The sequence below is a fragment of the Notolabrus celidotus genome, chromosome 20 (genome assembly GCF_009762535.1).
Source record: "Notolabrus celidotus isolate fNotCel1 chromosome 20, fNotCel1.pri, whole genome shotgun sequence".
NCBI classification, from domain to species: domain Eukaryota; kingdom Metazoa; phylum Chordata; class Actinopteri; order Labriformes; family Labridae; genus Notolabrus; species Notolabrus celidotus.
The window spans coordinates 16823351-16839757 of record NC_048291.1 but is presented as its reverse complement, the minus strand read 5'-3'; the positions used below and the strand labels follow the sequence as shown (position 1 = coordinate 16839757).

The 16407-nt window shown below is 41.6% G+C and overlaps 1 protein-coding gene across 2 annotated transcripts in view; it reads right to left on the bottom strand.

The window, feature by feature from the left end:
- Positions 1-3743: 3743 nt before the first annotated feature.
- Positions 3744-16407, bottom strand: part of LOC117831699 (dedicator of cytokinesis protein 7-like) — a 39324-nt gene continuing 26660 nt past the window's right edge. For both annotated transcript variants that reach the window (XM_034710498.1, XM_034710499.1), the window contains 13 exons: positions 16150-16308; positions 15958-16058; positions 15670-15862; positions 14758-14901; positions 14488-14619; positions 14358-14372; positions 13764-13889; positions 13580-13669; positions 12947-13183; positions 12703-12846; positions 12432-12538; positions 12162-12335; positions 3744-4911 (listed from right to left, as the gene is read on the bottom strand). In XM_034710498.1, the coding sequence (XP_034566389.1) occupies positions 4869-4911; positions 12162-12335; positions 12432-12538; positions 12703-12846; positions 12947-13183; positions 13580-13669; positions 13764-13889; positions 14358-14372; positions 14488-14619; positions 14758-14901; positions 15670-15862; positions 15958-16058; positions 16150-16308 (1665 nt within the window). In that variant the 3' untranslated portion in view covers positions 3744-4868. The remainder of the gene's footprint in view (positions 4912-12161; positions 12336-12431; positions 12539-12702; positions 12847-12946; positions 13184-13579; positions 13670-13763; positions 13890-14357; positions 14373-14487; positions 14620-14757; positions 14902-15669; positions 15863-15957; positions 16059-16149; positions 16309-16407) is intronic.

The following is a 16407-nucleotide window of genomic DNA, read 5'->3' as shown; positions in this document are numbered from 1 at the left end:
ACTCAATGTGTCACTCTTATCTGACGAGAAGGTGTTAAAGGAGCTAAAAGAAAGTTTAAAGGAATATTTTGAAATAAATGATAATGGGGAGGTCACACCATCTATATTATGGGAGGGGGGGAAATGTGTTATAAGAGGCAAAATAATAGAAATTTCATCTAGGCTAAGAAAAGCTCGACAGGAACAGCAAAAAGTGCTAGAGAGGAAAATTAGAGAGTTGGAGAGGAACCACAAGAGAACATCAGACAACTCCATACTGCTTGAACTTAAAAAATGTAGGCACAGTCTGGATGAACTCTTGACCTATAAAGCGGAGGGGGCTTTGCGCTTTGCTGGTCAAAGATATTACGAAATGGGTAATAGAGCCAGACGACTATTGGCATTCCAACTTAGAAAAGCTCAGTCAAACAGGATAATTGCAAATGTACTACATCCTAAATCTAAAGAAAACATGGTTAAACCAACTGATATAGCAGGAGCATTTGCTGAATACTACAAACATCTATATAATGACTCAGATTCTGATGTCCTGGGACGCAAAACGCAAACATTTCTTGAAAGATTAAAGCTACCATCATTATTGGATGAAGAAGCATCTGACATGACGCGACCAATGTCACCACAGGAAATAGCGGACACTATAAAAAAGTTAAAAAATAATAAATCCCCCGGTACAGATGGGTTTCCGGGTGAATTCTACAAATGCCTGGCAGAGGAGATCACACCAGTATTGTTAAAAGTTTTCAATTATGCTTTATCATCAGGTGACCCACCAACAACATGGTCTGAAGCCATTATTTCAGTCCTACACAAGGAGCGTAAGGACCCAGCTTCTTGTGATGGTTATAGACCGATCAGCCTGCTTTGCAATAATTTAAAAATATTGACTAACATATTGGCGCAGAGAATGCAGAAATATATCAAAAAAATAATCAAACCAGACCAAACAGGGTTTATTCCAGGTCGACAGGGAGCTAACAATATTAGGAGGACCTTAAATATTATTTCATGCACCACCAAAAATAATTCAAAGGACGCCATGCTGCTCAGTCTACATGCTCAAAAGGCATTTGACCGGGTTAGATGGAGTTTCTTATATCAGACACTGTCAGAATTTGGGTTCAATGCAACATTTATAAATTGGGTAAAAATGGTATGCAAAACCCCCAAATCTAGGATTCGAGTGAATGGATGTTGTTCAGACTTCTTTAATTTGAAAAGAGGTGTCAGACAGGGAGACTGTCTCAGTCCGTTACTATTCGCTGTGAGCATTGAACCACTTGCTGAGTTAATAAGACAAAATAAAGGCATAAAAGGGATAAGAGATGATGGGGGTGTAGAACACAAAATATCGTTGTTTGCAGATGATATATTAACATACATAACTGAACCCTCCTCATCGGTCCAAGCCTTATTAAAGAATTTGACAGAATATGGGGAATTATCAGGATATTCAGTCAATGAATCTAAATCTGTGGCTATGATGCTCTCAGGCAGCTGTCCAGAAGAACTAAAGGAAAAGGTACATTTTAAATGGACTAATAATGGTTTTAGATACCTGGGCATAATAATTACTCTTAGAACATCAAAGCTGCTTGAAGCAAACTATGAAAAGTTGATAAATGAAATTAAGAGAGATATAGCCAGGTGGGACATCTTACCCCTGACTCTGATCGGGAGAATAGAAACAGTTAGAATGAACATCTTACCAAGATTATTATTTCTGTTCCAGGCGTTACCTATTAGAGTTTCAAACTCGATATTTAAAACATTAGATAAAGATATCTCAAAATTTTTATGGTGTAATAAAAAGGCTAGGATCAGATACAAGACGCTTCTCTGTTCAAAAGAGAAGGGAGGACTAAACTTACCTCATCTTAAAAATTACTACTGGGCAGCACAACTCAGAGCCATCATTATGTGGATAACTAAAGATACAGAAACTGTTTGGATGAGAATGGAGCAAAACTCATGTCAAAAGGTACCCTTGGAAGCACTTCCATTTCTGACCGAAAAGATACAGAAGGGTATAAGAATTAATAATGAATGGATTAGGGAAACAATGAAAATATGGGCAATAGTACGTAAGAAATTAGGACTGTCAAATTCAATCTGCAGGGTCACGAAAATAGCAGCAAACCCAGACTTTGTACCATCAACTATGGATGCAGGGTACAAGAATTGGGCAAACAAAGGGTTAACATATATCGCACAAATGTTCTCTGATCAAACCATGAAATCTTTCGAGCAACTTAAAAGGGAATTTAACCTCCCAGCACATGATTTTTATAAATTTCTACAACTCCGAAATTACCTTCAAAGACATAAACAATGGGATAATATTTGTAAAACAACATCCGAACTAGAGGAAGTGTTCCTGTCATTTAAAGAGAATGAAGTTAAAAAAGGAGTGATTTCAAGAATTTACAAAGCATTGCAACACGAATCTGGGGATGACAACTTAGGGGTGAAAGAAAAATGGGAAATGGAAGCAAACATCATAATAACAGATGAAGACTGGATGGAAACATTTAGAGCAGGACACAGACTGACACACAGCCCGGCATGGAGAGAATTTGATTGGAAGGTCAAAATGCGGTATTTTAATACTCCTTCTATAACCTCCAAATACAGTAATACATCTGAGTTGTGTTGGAGGGACTGTGGGTTAGTCGGGAACTTCACACATATATTTTGGGAATGCCCAAAACTTAGTGATTTTTGGAAAAAACATCCAAAAAGAACTCCAACAAATCTTTGGGATCACATTTTCTTTAAATCCTTCTCTCTTCATACTCGGCATAACCCCTGATAACATTAAAGATGCAGACTTAATATCTTTACTAAGAATTTTGCTTTTAATTGCCAAAAAAACAATTACAATGTCCTGGTTGAATCCGCTTCCTCCCACCATTTCGCAATGGAGAGGCAGAGTTAAAGCTGTCCTTACAATGGAAAAAATCACAGCAAGGTTACAGCTGAAGACAAACAAGTTTCTCAATACATGGGCACCAGTGATACAAGCGATGCCTGAGCTCTAGTCACCTCTTGTTTTATTTATTTATTTATTTACTTATTTATTTGATTTGATTTGATTTATTGCTTCCAGTTCAGTTTTTCCCTAAATACACCTCTGTAAATGTAAACTATAAGTAATGAATCTATACTGTGAATTAAGATAAGAATGTAATGACGACGATTCTAGTTATAGGTAATTTTCTCATTAAGATGTAAATATTAAGTGTAAGGGAATACATCTCCTGTATGTATGTGTGCTTGTTGTGTGTCAATTGAAAAAAGTATATAAATAAAAAGTTAAAAAAAAAAAAAAAAAGTTGTGACTCAATTGTATTTTAAGCAGAAAGTAGGTGCCGTTTACAGTTCTTTACTCACATTTTGTCTTTGTTTCCTTCCAATGACATCATCAGCATCAAATTGAAGGTCTGATCATCATTCTGCTTCTCGCAATTTATGTCGTCCTTCCTGATAATTATCTGTTTAAAATGTTAAGTAATAGTCCTCAAAGCAAACCTTGTTTGTTAAATTCCACCTCGGGCCTTTCACTGCTTAAAAGCTCAAATATTAACTTTAAAATTCTAACTTAGTAGCTGCTTTAATCATTGAAGCGAAAAGGCACCCAAATAAGTAGCAAACATTAGCCTCTTAATCATGACTTTATCAAAACTGTTTGGTAAATGTTCTTAAGAGAGTAAAAAGGAATAAAGACTCTACAAATTAATGTCTGACAGTGTGTAGCAAGAGAAGTTTAATAGAAGGCAGTAAAAAACTGTGAAAATAAATTTAAAAAAAAATGTCTAATTTGTAAAACAAGAAGAAAGAAAAAAACTATTCCAGCCTTGTAAAATATCAAAATCTCAGATATTTTAGTAGCTACAGTGTTAATGTGCTCAAGTTTCTTTACAATAGTGCAATATAAAAGATACAGTGGTTGGAAAAAGCAATGGCTACACTTAATACAAATCTTCCACAACCAGAGTGTCGGTCACATGCATTTGGGGTGCTTTTTGACAGCAGTTCAGATACGATCAAAAGATTTGCATCACACCACACGGGCAAAATGTTCCTGTTATCAGACTTTGAACATATCTGTGTGGGTGAGGGAGATGGCCTGGCTGAGGGCAGTGCTTCTGTGTCTGACAGGTCATGTGACTGCAGTGCATTACAACAAAATTTCACAGTTTTAAAAACACAGTTAAATATCCCATTCTGTCAATTTCATCTTACTTCCTGCTACGTCAGGACTGAGGTCTTAGCTTGGACAGAATGATGCTTTCAATATGAGTTTGTTTAACCAAAGAAGGGTGGATACATGTGACAGGAGGGATAAGGAATGTCAGTTATTTGGTCTGTTGAGAAGAAAACAAAAATCCCTGGATACTTATTTAAGTGAGTCTGGCAGTGACTAATGCAGGGAATAGTTGAGAAAAAATCTCCTTTAAAAAAATAAAATAAAAAAAATAAAAAAGCCATGACACAGCTCAAATCAAATATTCAAAACAAGACAGTAGAAAAAAAGAGAACAGAAACACTAAACAATTGGGTAGCAAAGTGTTTGGCATCTGTAGTTCTTTTCAGTTAAATCAGATCAAGCTCAGGAGACTACTCCAAAGGACTGGTATAAACGCTGACATGTCACAGCCTTGCTTTGGTGATTTTCTTCCAGCCCAAAGAGCTGCAGATTTCTCACACAAAGCTCAGAGATGAAGTATGGAAAAGAAAAGAGAGAAGGATGGTATGTTTGTGCTTGTAGAAGTTGGTGTTTTAATGCAGCGTCGGTGTAGCGAGGGGAACTTTCTGAAGCTTTTGGCTGTTCTTGTCCAGTTTGTTGTTGTCCAGTTCACTGAGCATCAACAGTCCACCCTGCGTAGACTGGACCTACTGTAGGAGTTCCTGTAAGACAAGAAAGATGAAAAATACATATTTGTCTGGCAAGAAGCTTGCATGATATTCAAAGATAGGAAAGGGCAATATGCTACAGTGGAGCAAAAAAGTATTTAGTCAGCCACTGATTTTGCAAGTTCTCCCAACTTAGAAAGATGAGAGAGGTCTGTAATTTTCATCAGAGGTACACTTCAACTATGAGAGACAAAATGAGAAAACAAATCCAGGAAATCCCATTGTAGGATTTTTAAAGAATTTATTTGTAAATTATGGTGGAAAATAAGTATTTGGTCAATAACAAAAGTTCAACTCAATACTTTGTAACATAACCTTTGTTGGCAATGACAGAGGTCAAACGTTTCCTGTAAGTCTTCACCAGGTTTGCACACACTGTAGCTGGTATTTTGGCCCATTCCTCCATGCAGATCTCCTCTAGAGCAGTGATGTTTTGGGGCTGTCGCTGGGCAACACAGACTTTCAACTCCCTCCACAAATTTTCTATGGGGTTGAGGTCTGGAGACTGGCTAGGCCACTCCAGGACCTTGAAATGCTTTTTACGGAGCCACTCCTTCGTTGCCCAAGCGGTGTGTTTGGGATCATTGTCATGCTGGAAGACCCAGCCACGTTCCATCTTCAATGCTCTCACTGATTTGGCTTAAAATCTCACGATACATGGCCCCGTTCATTTTTCCCTTAACACGGGTCAGTCGTCCTGTCCCCTTTGCAGAAAAACAGCCCCAAAGCATGAGGTTTCCACCCCCATGCTTCACAGTAGGTATGGTGTTCTTGGGATGCAACTCAGCATTCTTCTTCCTCCAAACACGACAAGTTGAGTTTTTACCAAAAAGTTCTATTTTGGTTTCTCTCTGGCAAACTTCAGACGGGCCTGGACATGTACTGGCTTAAGCAGGGGGACACGCCTGGCGCTGCAGGATTTGAGTCCCTCTCGACGTAGTGTGTTACTGATGGTAGCCTTTGTTACTTTGGTCCCAGCTCTCTGCAAGTCATTCATCAGGTCGCTCCGTGTAGTTCTGGGATTTTGGCTCACCGTTCTCATGATCATTTTGACCCCACGGGATGAGATCTTACGTGGGGCCCCAGATCGAGGGAGATTATCAATGGTCTTGTATGTCTTCCATTTTTAGGGCCCGAGCACCGACAAGGTCGGCGAAGGCTCTTTTGAAACCCTAAGGATTATTCTTATTCGTTCTTTCTTTCTCCTCGCCTCTTTGAGCGCCAATTTGCTTGCCTTAACGTGGCTCAAAAGTCCCTAAAAGTTGCACATGCAACAGGCCTGGCGAAAATTTCGACATTTTTGGGGTCCCGAAAAAAAATTCCCAAAAATGGCTAAATGGCGCCCCATTGAAGTTGAAAATTTGAAAAGGCCAGCCCCATAATACAGTTCTACATACATGCATGAAATTATTTTTGGATAGGTATCATGCCAAGACCTACAAAAAATCCTCTTAACGTCGTGGTGAAATCCCAACATGAAGTCGGCCATTTTGATTTTTCGGTTTTTGACCCCATTATTTTGGGTATGTATTTGTGTAAACTCCTCCCACAATTTTGCTCCGATCAACTCCCAACCACGCACATTTTGAAGTAGACAGATTGACGATCAAAAGTTGTCAGACAGAATTTCTCTAAGTCAATTTATTGGTGTGGGCGTGGCACCTCGCTACATCTGGAGGACATTTTGAAAAACTGTAAACAGTTGTATCTCTCATTTACAATAATGGATCAGGCCCAGGCCGGTCATGCATGATAAGTGCCCCAGCCTGAATGCCTCTATAGGCAAATATTCACCAATATCATATAGCGCCCCCTACTGGCAGTCGAAAATCACATGTCCTACAGTTTTTATCCAATCAACTCCTGCTTCGCTCACAATGTTGTTGTCACACTGAAGATGAACATTTGTCAAAGGAATCTTCCTAAGTCAATGGATGTGGGCGTGGCTACCCCTCAAACTCTGATGTCTCGCCATGAAACAAGAAATACTTATAGCTCCTTCATACAGTGATCAATTTGTTTGAACTTACATACACATGATCAGGGTTCATCCCTCAACACACCTATGGACTCATTTATCTACTACAGCCATAGCGCCACCCACAGGAAATGCGTTGTACTGACATTTACACACAATCTCCGCCCAGCCTGAACTCATACATATACACGTTTGTCATACGAATAGCGCTACCTAATGGACACAATGAGTATTTACTTTCAGAACATGTTTTTAACATGCTTTGATCACAACTCTTTTTATAATGATCTGTGAAGAACAATCCTTCAGAACATAATTAAAGACACAGCAGCACCTACTGGTGACAGGCAGTACTGCAATGTACACTATGCTGATAACTGCACGAGTGTGCTCACAGTTTCATCCTAGGCAGCACAGCAACACCTGCAGCACATCAGGCTGTGGCTTACATCAGGCGGTAGTGCACATCAGGCTGTCGCACACATCAGGCGGTGCTTGAACGAGGGCCCGCACATATCCGCTTGCGGTTTTAATCTTACAATTACTCCCACAGTTGATTTATTCACAACAACCTGCTTGCATATTGTAGATTCACTCTTCCCAGACTGGTGCAGGTCCACAATTTTCTTCCTGGTGTCCTTCGACAACTCTTTGGTCTTGGCCACGGTTGAGTTTGGAGTCTGACTGTTTGAGGCTGTGGACAGGTGTCTTTTATACAGATAACGAGTTCAAACAGGTGCCATTAATACAGGTAACGAGTGGAGGACAGAAGAGCTTCTTAAAGAAGAGGTTACAGGTCTGTGAGAGACAGAAATCTTGCTTGTTTGTGGGTGACCAAATACTTATTTTTCACCATAATTTTCAAATAAATTATTTAAAAATCCTACAATGTGATTTCCTGGATTTTTTTTTCTCATTTTGTCTCTCATAGTTGAAGTGTACCTCTGATGAAAATTACAGACCTCTCTCATCTTTCTAAGTAGGAGAACTTGCAAAATCAGTGGCTGACTAAATACTTTTTTGCCCCACTGTATATATCAGTTGGTTAATACAAAATAGCCAATCCAGATATAGGTAGTGACAGTTTCCAGTGTCGACAAGAACACTATTTAAAAAGTCTGTCATTTTTGGTCATCATGTGTGGGGTCTGACACGTTTCAAACTCAGCAGGCGTGTGTGTTGTAACAAGTTAACTAGTTCAGCTCCTCCCTCCTTGTTTTTATTGGATTAGAGATTTTTCACTGGGAGCTGCGGCGCATATATGATGATGTCAAACTCATCATAGGTGCAGTGAGGAAACACACCGACCTCACTGTATGAATCCCCCATCCACCATCATCCATCCAAGAAGACCACAGACCCGCATCCCTCCCCCCTTCTCAACTATGACCACCACAACCTTTCTACACATCAACATCAGAGGAATCAGAGGACATAAAGAAGAACTCATCCATCTACTCAACAACAAGAACATCTCCGTCGCCTCCATAAATGAAACCGTTATCCAACTCATCCCGCATCCCAGGTTACAACATCATCAGAAAAGAATGCCAAACAGGACACGGAGGAGGAGTCGCAATATTAATCAAAAACCACATCCAGTACAGTCAAATAGACTTTGGTCTCACATCACAAGAACTCAACAGGAACGAATATGTAGCAATAAAAATCACAATCCACTCTCACCACCCAATCACAGTCACCAGCATCTACTGCCCCCCTGATGTCAAACCCTCTGCCCCCCTGATCAAAGCCACCTCTGACCCGAGCCACTCCCTGATCATGGGAGACTTCAACTCAAAACACACAGATTTCCAATGCAATAAAACCAACTGAAACGGAAAAATACTCAAAGGGATTTTACAGGACACAAACTTATCAATAATCAACACAAATGAACCCACCTACATATCCCCACAGACCGGCAAAACAGACATCTTGGACCTCGTCATATGCACCCCGGACCTGGCTACAAAACTTCACAGTTTTTCAACCACCGACCATCTCTCCAGTGACCACCTCCCCGTTCTCACTACCTTCTCCTTCCATCTCCAGACAACCACAAAGACAACATACAACTACAAAGCAGCAAACTGGGACACCTACAGGTCACACATGGAAAATCAACTCAAGAACATCACCCAACCCACCTCCACCCCCAATAACCTGGACCAACAAGCAACACTCCTCGGCCATCTACTCACCCAAACCAGAGAAGCAACCATCCCCAAACAGTCTGCAAGAGCCCCAAAATAGCCACTACCCCCTCACCTCCTCCAATAAAGAAAAGGCCACACTCTTCCGCAACCACCTGGAAAACACCCACTCAACCCCAAACCACCCACTCTTCGACAATACATGGAAAATACAGGTAGATTCAGAAATAATCAAACACGACCACAAACAGACCAACACAGCCCATCCCATTGCAGACTCCCACCCCCTCACAAACCCTGTCACAACCCAAGAAATCCAACTACACCTGAAAAAAATGAAAAACAAAGCACCCGGAGAAGACAACATCCACACCATCCTCATCAAACAAGCCCCAGTCACCTTCCTTCAGCACCTTGGACAGCTCTTCACCACCTGCCTCACAACCGGACACTTCCCCTCACCCTGGAAAACAGCAGTCATCACAATGATCCATAAACCCGGTAAAGACCACCACAACCCCACAAGCTATCGCCCCATCAGCCTCCTCAGCCATGTTGGAAAACTCTTCGAACGCATACTCACCTCACGACTCACCAACCACATAGAATCACTCGGACTACTTTCACTTCACCAAGAAAGGATTCAGAAAAGGCAGAACCACTACAGACAACACCCTCCGGCTATCAGAAGACATATACAGAAATTTCAATAAAAAAACACATCACCCTGGCAATATTCTTTGACATAGAAAAGGCATTTGACAAAGTATGGCACAACGGAATCATCTACAGACTTCTGGACAATAACCTCAAACTCCCAACACCCACCCAAACCATCATCTCAAACTTTCTCAGAAACCGTCAAATCAAGGTCAAAGTCTCCACCTCCATCTCCACCCACTTCACTCCCCAAGCAGGAGTCCCCCAAGGTTCAGCCCTCAGTCCCCTCCTTTTCCTCCTCTACATCTCTGAAATGTACTACCCCCCATCCACCATAGCCAAAGTTTCCCAGTTCCCAGACGATCTATGCTACTGGTCCACATCCAAATCCCCACAGCTCGCCGCCTCAAAACTACAACAATGCATCACCGAAATAGAAGACTGGACCAACCTCTGGAGAATCACCCTCAACCCTGTCAAAACCCAATGTGTAGTCTTCACCCGGAACCAACACCTATAGTTCAACAGCATCAACCTCACACTTCACAACCAGACAATAAACATCACCAAACAGGCAACACTTCTCAGAATCACCTTCCAAAACAATATGACCTGGACCAAACACATCAATAACCTGGAACACAAAGCACACACCCGTCTGAACCAACTCAAAGCCCTCTGCGGAAAGCATGGCGCATCACCCTCCACAATAACAAAAGTCTACCTCGCATACATCCGTCCACTGTTTGAATACTCTGTCCCAGCCTGGATCACCCTCTCAGACCACCAACTTCACCGTTTACAGTTAATACAGAACAAAGCACTCAAACTGGCCTACAGACTCCCACCCTTCATCAGCAACCACTACATTCACTCCATATCAGGCATCCAGACCATCAAACAACGACACCAAGCAATAGCCCCGAGATTCCTATCATCTGCAACCAACAACCCTGCCCTCTGGAAAACCATCAAGGAAGCACACGCCACAATCAACACCCCCCCTGTCATTCATCATTCAATTCAAAAAAGACCTCCACCCACTGAACCCTCCATGACCCAGAAACATCTGCCCGTCCACTGCTGCCTGAGCTCATACCACTACCACACATCATGCACACACACACACACACACACACACACACGCACGCACACACACACACACACGCACGCACGCACGCACGCACGCACGCACACACACACACACATATACATATACACAGTACATTTAAAACATGAAACACACATACATTAACAAACACACACACTCTTTAACTCTTTTATTCCACTACCTTGATTATTTTATTTTCCTTATTCTTTGTTTTTCTTTCTCTTTTTCATTACTTTACTTTACTCTATCTTTATTTATGTACCTCTTTATTTCTCTACTTTTCTCTACTTTTCTCTACTTTCTCTTCTTTCTTATTTTATTTGATTTTTTTATGTATTTATTTTGGTGCCTTGGTCCACAGTATCCTGTAAGCTCTTGAGTCCTTTGCCTCCCTCCTCCTCCCTCCACCACAGATAACCATGGACAGAAAAGGGTTACAACACCCTGAGCTGTCCCACCAGGCTCAAGAATCACCTTAGCCTATCATAGGTGCACCAGTTTTGAATGCCAGTCCAGGAAGACATTTCGAAACCGCCTACTATACCAGCAGTATGTACTGATTTGAACAAAATACAGTATGTAGTATGTAGTATGGGAACAAAAGCTAAATCTGCAGTGCGCCGAAACTACAAGGATGTTGTACTGATTCAGGAAAATTTCTCAGTATGCATCGGACCAGTCTCCCTTGCATACTGTTATCCAAAATACACAGCGCTAACATTCTGCTGCTTTTTTATTGTCAGGGGGCAATCAGTTTTTAGGTGCTGTGAAAAATATTGAATTCCCTATAAACCGCTTCTTAACTTTTTAAATTGTAAGTGGATTCTAAAGAAGCAATTTCGCTATCAGCTTGGGCATTGTTTATTTTCGCTTTCTAAAACCAGAAATCCAGCGACGCCTGGCCCAGCACACTGCTTAACAGATCCAACATAAGACATACTACATACTACCTTCAAACGCAGTATGCAGTACGTACTTCATACTACATTTCTAGATAGTATGTAGCAGGCCGTTTCGAAAAAAGCCAAAAAGAAAAAAGTGAGCGCAGATAACACGGTAGAGAGACGCGCAAGTTGGGGTTGCTATTTAGTCCCTCGTTATATGTCCTCTCATCTCTGTGTAACCAAGTTGGATCCCAACTCCAGTTTGGCTAAGAAGGCTAAAGGAGCTGCTGTTTTGGATCTGCTGAACTAAACTGCTAACAAAACAACCAACTTTTGTCAGGGTTTACCCTGACTGGCACCCCACCAAACTAAAATAATTGAAGGAAAGAATAAAACGTTGTATACCTTGGAAAACCGTCACAGTTTGTACATTAATATGCAATGTCTTAAGTTACCGTTGTGTTTGCGTTGTCTGTGCTGGCAGAGTTTTGTACAGCTGGGGGATCTTGCGGTTAATGAGAGGCCCAAGAGCTTCTTTCAGTTTATTGTAGTTCCTCTCCAGTTCTCTGTGGTACTCCTTCTGATCTGGTCCAATCAGACTTTTGTTCTTCCGCAGGGCATCCTCACACCTGAATGCGAAAAAAGGAGAAAACACACAAAGAGTAAGAGTTCATGTCAATTAGTTACACAATAGTAAGCATCTGGGTTATTGGGTGTGTCTTCACCTCTTAGTGAAGTCTTTAAAGCATAGACGCAGTTTGTTGTGATGGCGAAACAGCTTTGGGTCCACAGGAATGTCAGAGAGGAAAACCTGTGCCACCTCAAGAGGGCCCTGTGAGGGGGAGAAAGTGTTAATTACAGGACCAGCTGAGGAATGACAACTTAAACTTGACCCTGAATGTGTGGATGGGATTAATATTCATCAAGGACTTTGAGTTTTTGACACTGAAAGCATAATTATTAAACATAATAAGCTGTAAGAGTCTAAAGAGGCACCTGGTTGACCGTGGTGCCCACACAGCCCTGCAGCACCATCTGCAGCATCTTTGAGTCTGCAGGGTCTTGGGTTGTGGCAAAGGCAAGCTCCTGAGTTTTCTTCTGCATATCCTCAATGGCCACTTCCATGGGGACAAGAATGATCTTTAGATCCAAAGAAATGAAAGAAAGGAAGTTAATTTTCTTTGCATGCACAACTTTCTTAAAACAACCAACTCAATTTTCCTCCTGGACAGACACCCACCTCCTCCTTGTGGATGACATTGATACGTGTCTTGATGTATGGGAAGGCATGAGATGTCGTCAGAATGGTTTTGCGTTTGTACTGCTCGTTCAGGTCGCCGTGAGCTCGGCCGTCCAGTGTGAAGGGAGTACAGTACATGAAGGTACGCAGGTTGTAGTTCTTGTCAAAGTAGGTGATCCTTTCCTTTAGCTCATATGTGTCGAAGAACGGCTCTACATAAGTGATCTGGAGGTAGGCCTGAACAAGTAGAGTCATCAGAACATGCAATTGATACTGATACATTATTAGTCACATGTTGTATATACTGTAACGGCCAAATTCCACCCAATCCGTGTCTGGTACGTCTCTGATCCGTCACGGCACCAGATCCGATAGGTTTCTATTCTAGTCAATGTGTTAACTCCCTCTGGATCCACTCCGTTGTGTTCCTTCTGAGTCTCTGATCTGGCCTGCCAGAGCCCTCCGGATCAGAGACGCAAGACTTCTATTTTTGCCGTAGGCCGGAGCACGACGCATCAATAGAGGACAGAACCGATCGAGTGGGACAGGAAGTCAGGCACCAAAACAAAATGAACGGATAGGAGACAGACCGGACATGGATCTGGTGGAAGTCCTGTGTTAGAATCACATTACCTTGTTTGGATCCAGTTTGTTTTTGTCTACCGGGTTGGAGTCCTTTATAATCTCAACCGCATCATCACCGAATCTCTCCGAGTAGAACTCCTGTGCAACAAAAAGATTTCACTTTAGAAAAAAAACATTTCTCATTAATAACATATGACACCTGTATAAGTATCAAGACTTGCTGTTAACATGCCTCAAGTCTGTGGGAGATCTCAGCTAATTTGGTGATGGATGGCTCCTTGTAGACAAATTCTTGTTCATCTAGGTCTCCAAAGCGACAACCGTAGAAACCCACTCGAAAGTAGGTCCCAAACATTCTCTGATGACTTCAGACGGGATGAAAAAAGATGAGATTTAGATTGAAATCTGCTTATTTGAAGGTCATATGGCCTCAACTGACGGTAATTGGCAAGGCAATTGAATTCCTCAATTCTGGATGAAGTTTATTACTTTTCAGTACACTTTATACCTTGCTGCTTGTTTATCCAGGCAATAACAGATATTCTATGTTTCAATCTTAGAAGATCGAGGCTATACGGGCTTAAATGACAAAGCGCTTGTTAATGTAAAAAACACAGAGTAGTAGAAGGGCAGGGGGGAATGTATATTAATGCAGGAAATTACACTAGCTTAAAAATGATGATTGCATCACTCACCAGTAATGTGCCATTCAAAGTAGAGGAGTGGAGAGCGAGCATGAAGAAGAGATAACATGTCAATAACAAATAAAACAACTATTCATTTTATTATCAAGGACTATCATCTGTATGTCGAAGATGCTTGTTACCTCCCATCCTGAACTCTGCAAAAGATAAAAGAAAAAAATTGTAGATTTATTTAGGGATGCATCAAGAACTAATTTTTAATAACAGTCCAATTAAATGCAGGATATTCTTGTTATTGAACTCTCAACTCACTTGGTTGTAGACTTTGTTGAAGGCATCCTGAAGCTTCCCATGGACAGTAGCTAGCTTTTTGAAGTCCCTGTTGGCTTCATGGATGGGCAGTAAAATCTTGTACACTTCATTTATGGCCTCATACATAGCAGCCTGAAGTTAAGAGAACAATAGAAAGCCATTTTTTACACACCAACTGATCACATCACACTTCTTCAGCCCTGTTAGAGCAATAACTCAGTGCTGTGGTGTATACCCTGTCACTGTATGGTAGGAATATGAGAGTTGTACCATGTTAAATGAGGCAGCTGCTTGCTCCAGGAGGCCCACCAGTCCAGACTCGCTGAAATATTTTCCAGCACAAATCCCCTCCTCCTCTGGAGAAAGGATGTCATCGGATACAGCTGACTCCTCCAGAACGTTGGATGAAATATTCTGATGGAAAACAAAGATGTCACAACAAACTTTCAATTTCTATTTTTGTTTGTCTTGTCAACATTTGAGCATTTGGGGGTTTGTATGAAAAGGTTTAGAGTTAGAACTGGCTCAGGCTTGGACCAGGTCTCAGTTATGCTGCTAGGGCTAGGCTTAGACTGCCTGTTAACTGACACACTGGGATCCTATCTCTCCCCCCATCATTTTAACTCTCCCTGTCCCATTAAAGTTAATCCTAGACCTTTCTGGAGTCCTTGAGTTCCCTTGTCTCGTAGATTCCTCAAAGTCGCTGCCGGTCTGCTGCTGCTACTACTACTACTACTACTACTACTACTACTACTACTACTACTACTACTACCACTCCAACTTGGTCGAGGCAGATGGCTGTCTAACATGAGTCTCGTTCTGCTTGAGGTTTCTGCCTGCTGAAAGGAAGTTTTTCCTTGCTGCTGTAACTAGCTAAATACTGTGAGGTGCAATGCTCATGGTGGGTTAAGATGAGATAAGATTGAGTCCTGTCAGTGTGAGGGGACTGGATCGTATTATGTCTTGATGTTTGGTCTTTGTTAATAATTTAACAGAGTACGGTCTAGACCTGCTCTGTTTGTAAAAGCGTCTTTAGATAACGTTTGTTGTGATTTGGTGCTATACAAATAAAGATTGATTGGATGATTGATTATAATAACGCCTTCTCTCCTGTGACTTATACTGCTGCTCACGTGCATTTGGAACTAGTGAGAGATATCTTATTAAATACTCTGTTCTGACCTGGAAGGTGACACAACCAATTGGCAGGTAGCGACAATCCTCCAGCATGTTGAGATATTCTGCCACCAGGGCGGCACTGTGGACCAGACAGTGGGCAGCTTCAGCATGGTTCCCTCGCTCACTGTGTTTTCCTGCCATGTTCTGGAGCCATGTCAGACGCAGGTCAGGCGAGTTCTGGTAGCCCTTTGCAATCCTGGGGGAAAAAAGTGAATATCAGACAGTTGATTTAGATTTTTAATTGAGCTGTTCAGTTCTGAGTTCCTAAACTACAAATATACATGACAGTACCTGTACATTAGGTCAATGAGCATCTCTGGATCCTGCTGGTGCTCTTTCATCTTCACTGTGTCCGTAAGGATCATGTGCAGGTTGAACACCAGGTCTTGGACCTGCAGTTTTTAAAAAGCAACACAGATTATTTGTCATTTTTTCCCCTTCTATTAATTCTAGATAGTTCTCTATGATGAGGCTGATACACACCTGCTCGGGGAAAGGCGTGTCGCGCAGCTCCAGGTCCTCTTCGGCGTACGTTAGGATAGTCTTGAGTGAGTGACGAAGATGCTCTTCATTGAAGTTTTGTGACATGCCCACCAGTGACGAGAGGGACATGGTAACCTGCATCTTCACTCGTGCAAAGTTCTGGTCGTCAGATAGAATCAGGACACAAGGGTTAAACAGCATGTAGTACTCCAACATCACGTGTGTATTGATACTTCACAACAAACCAAACGTAAAAAG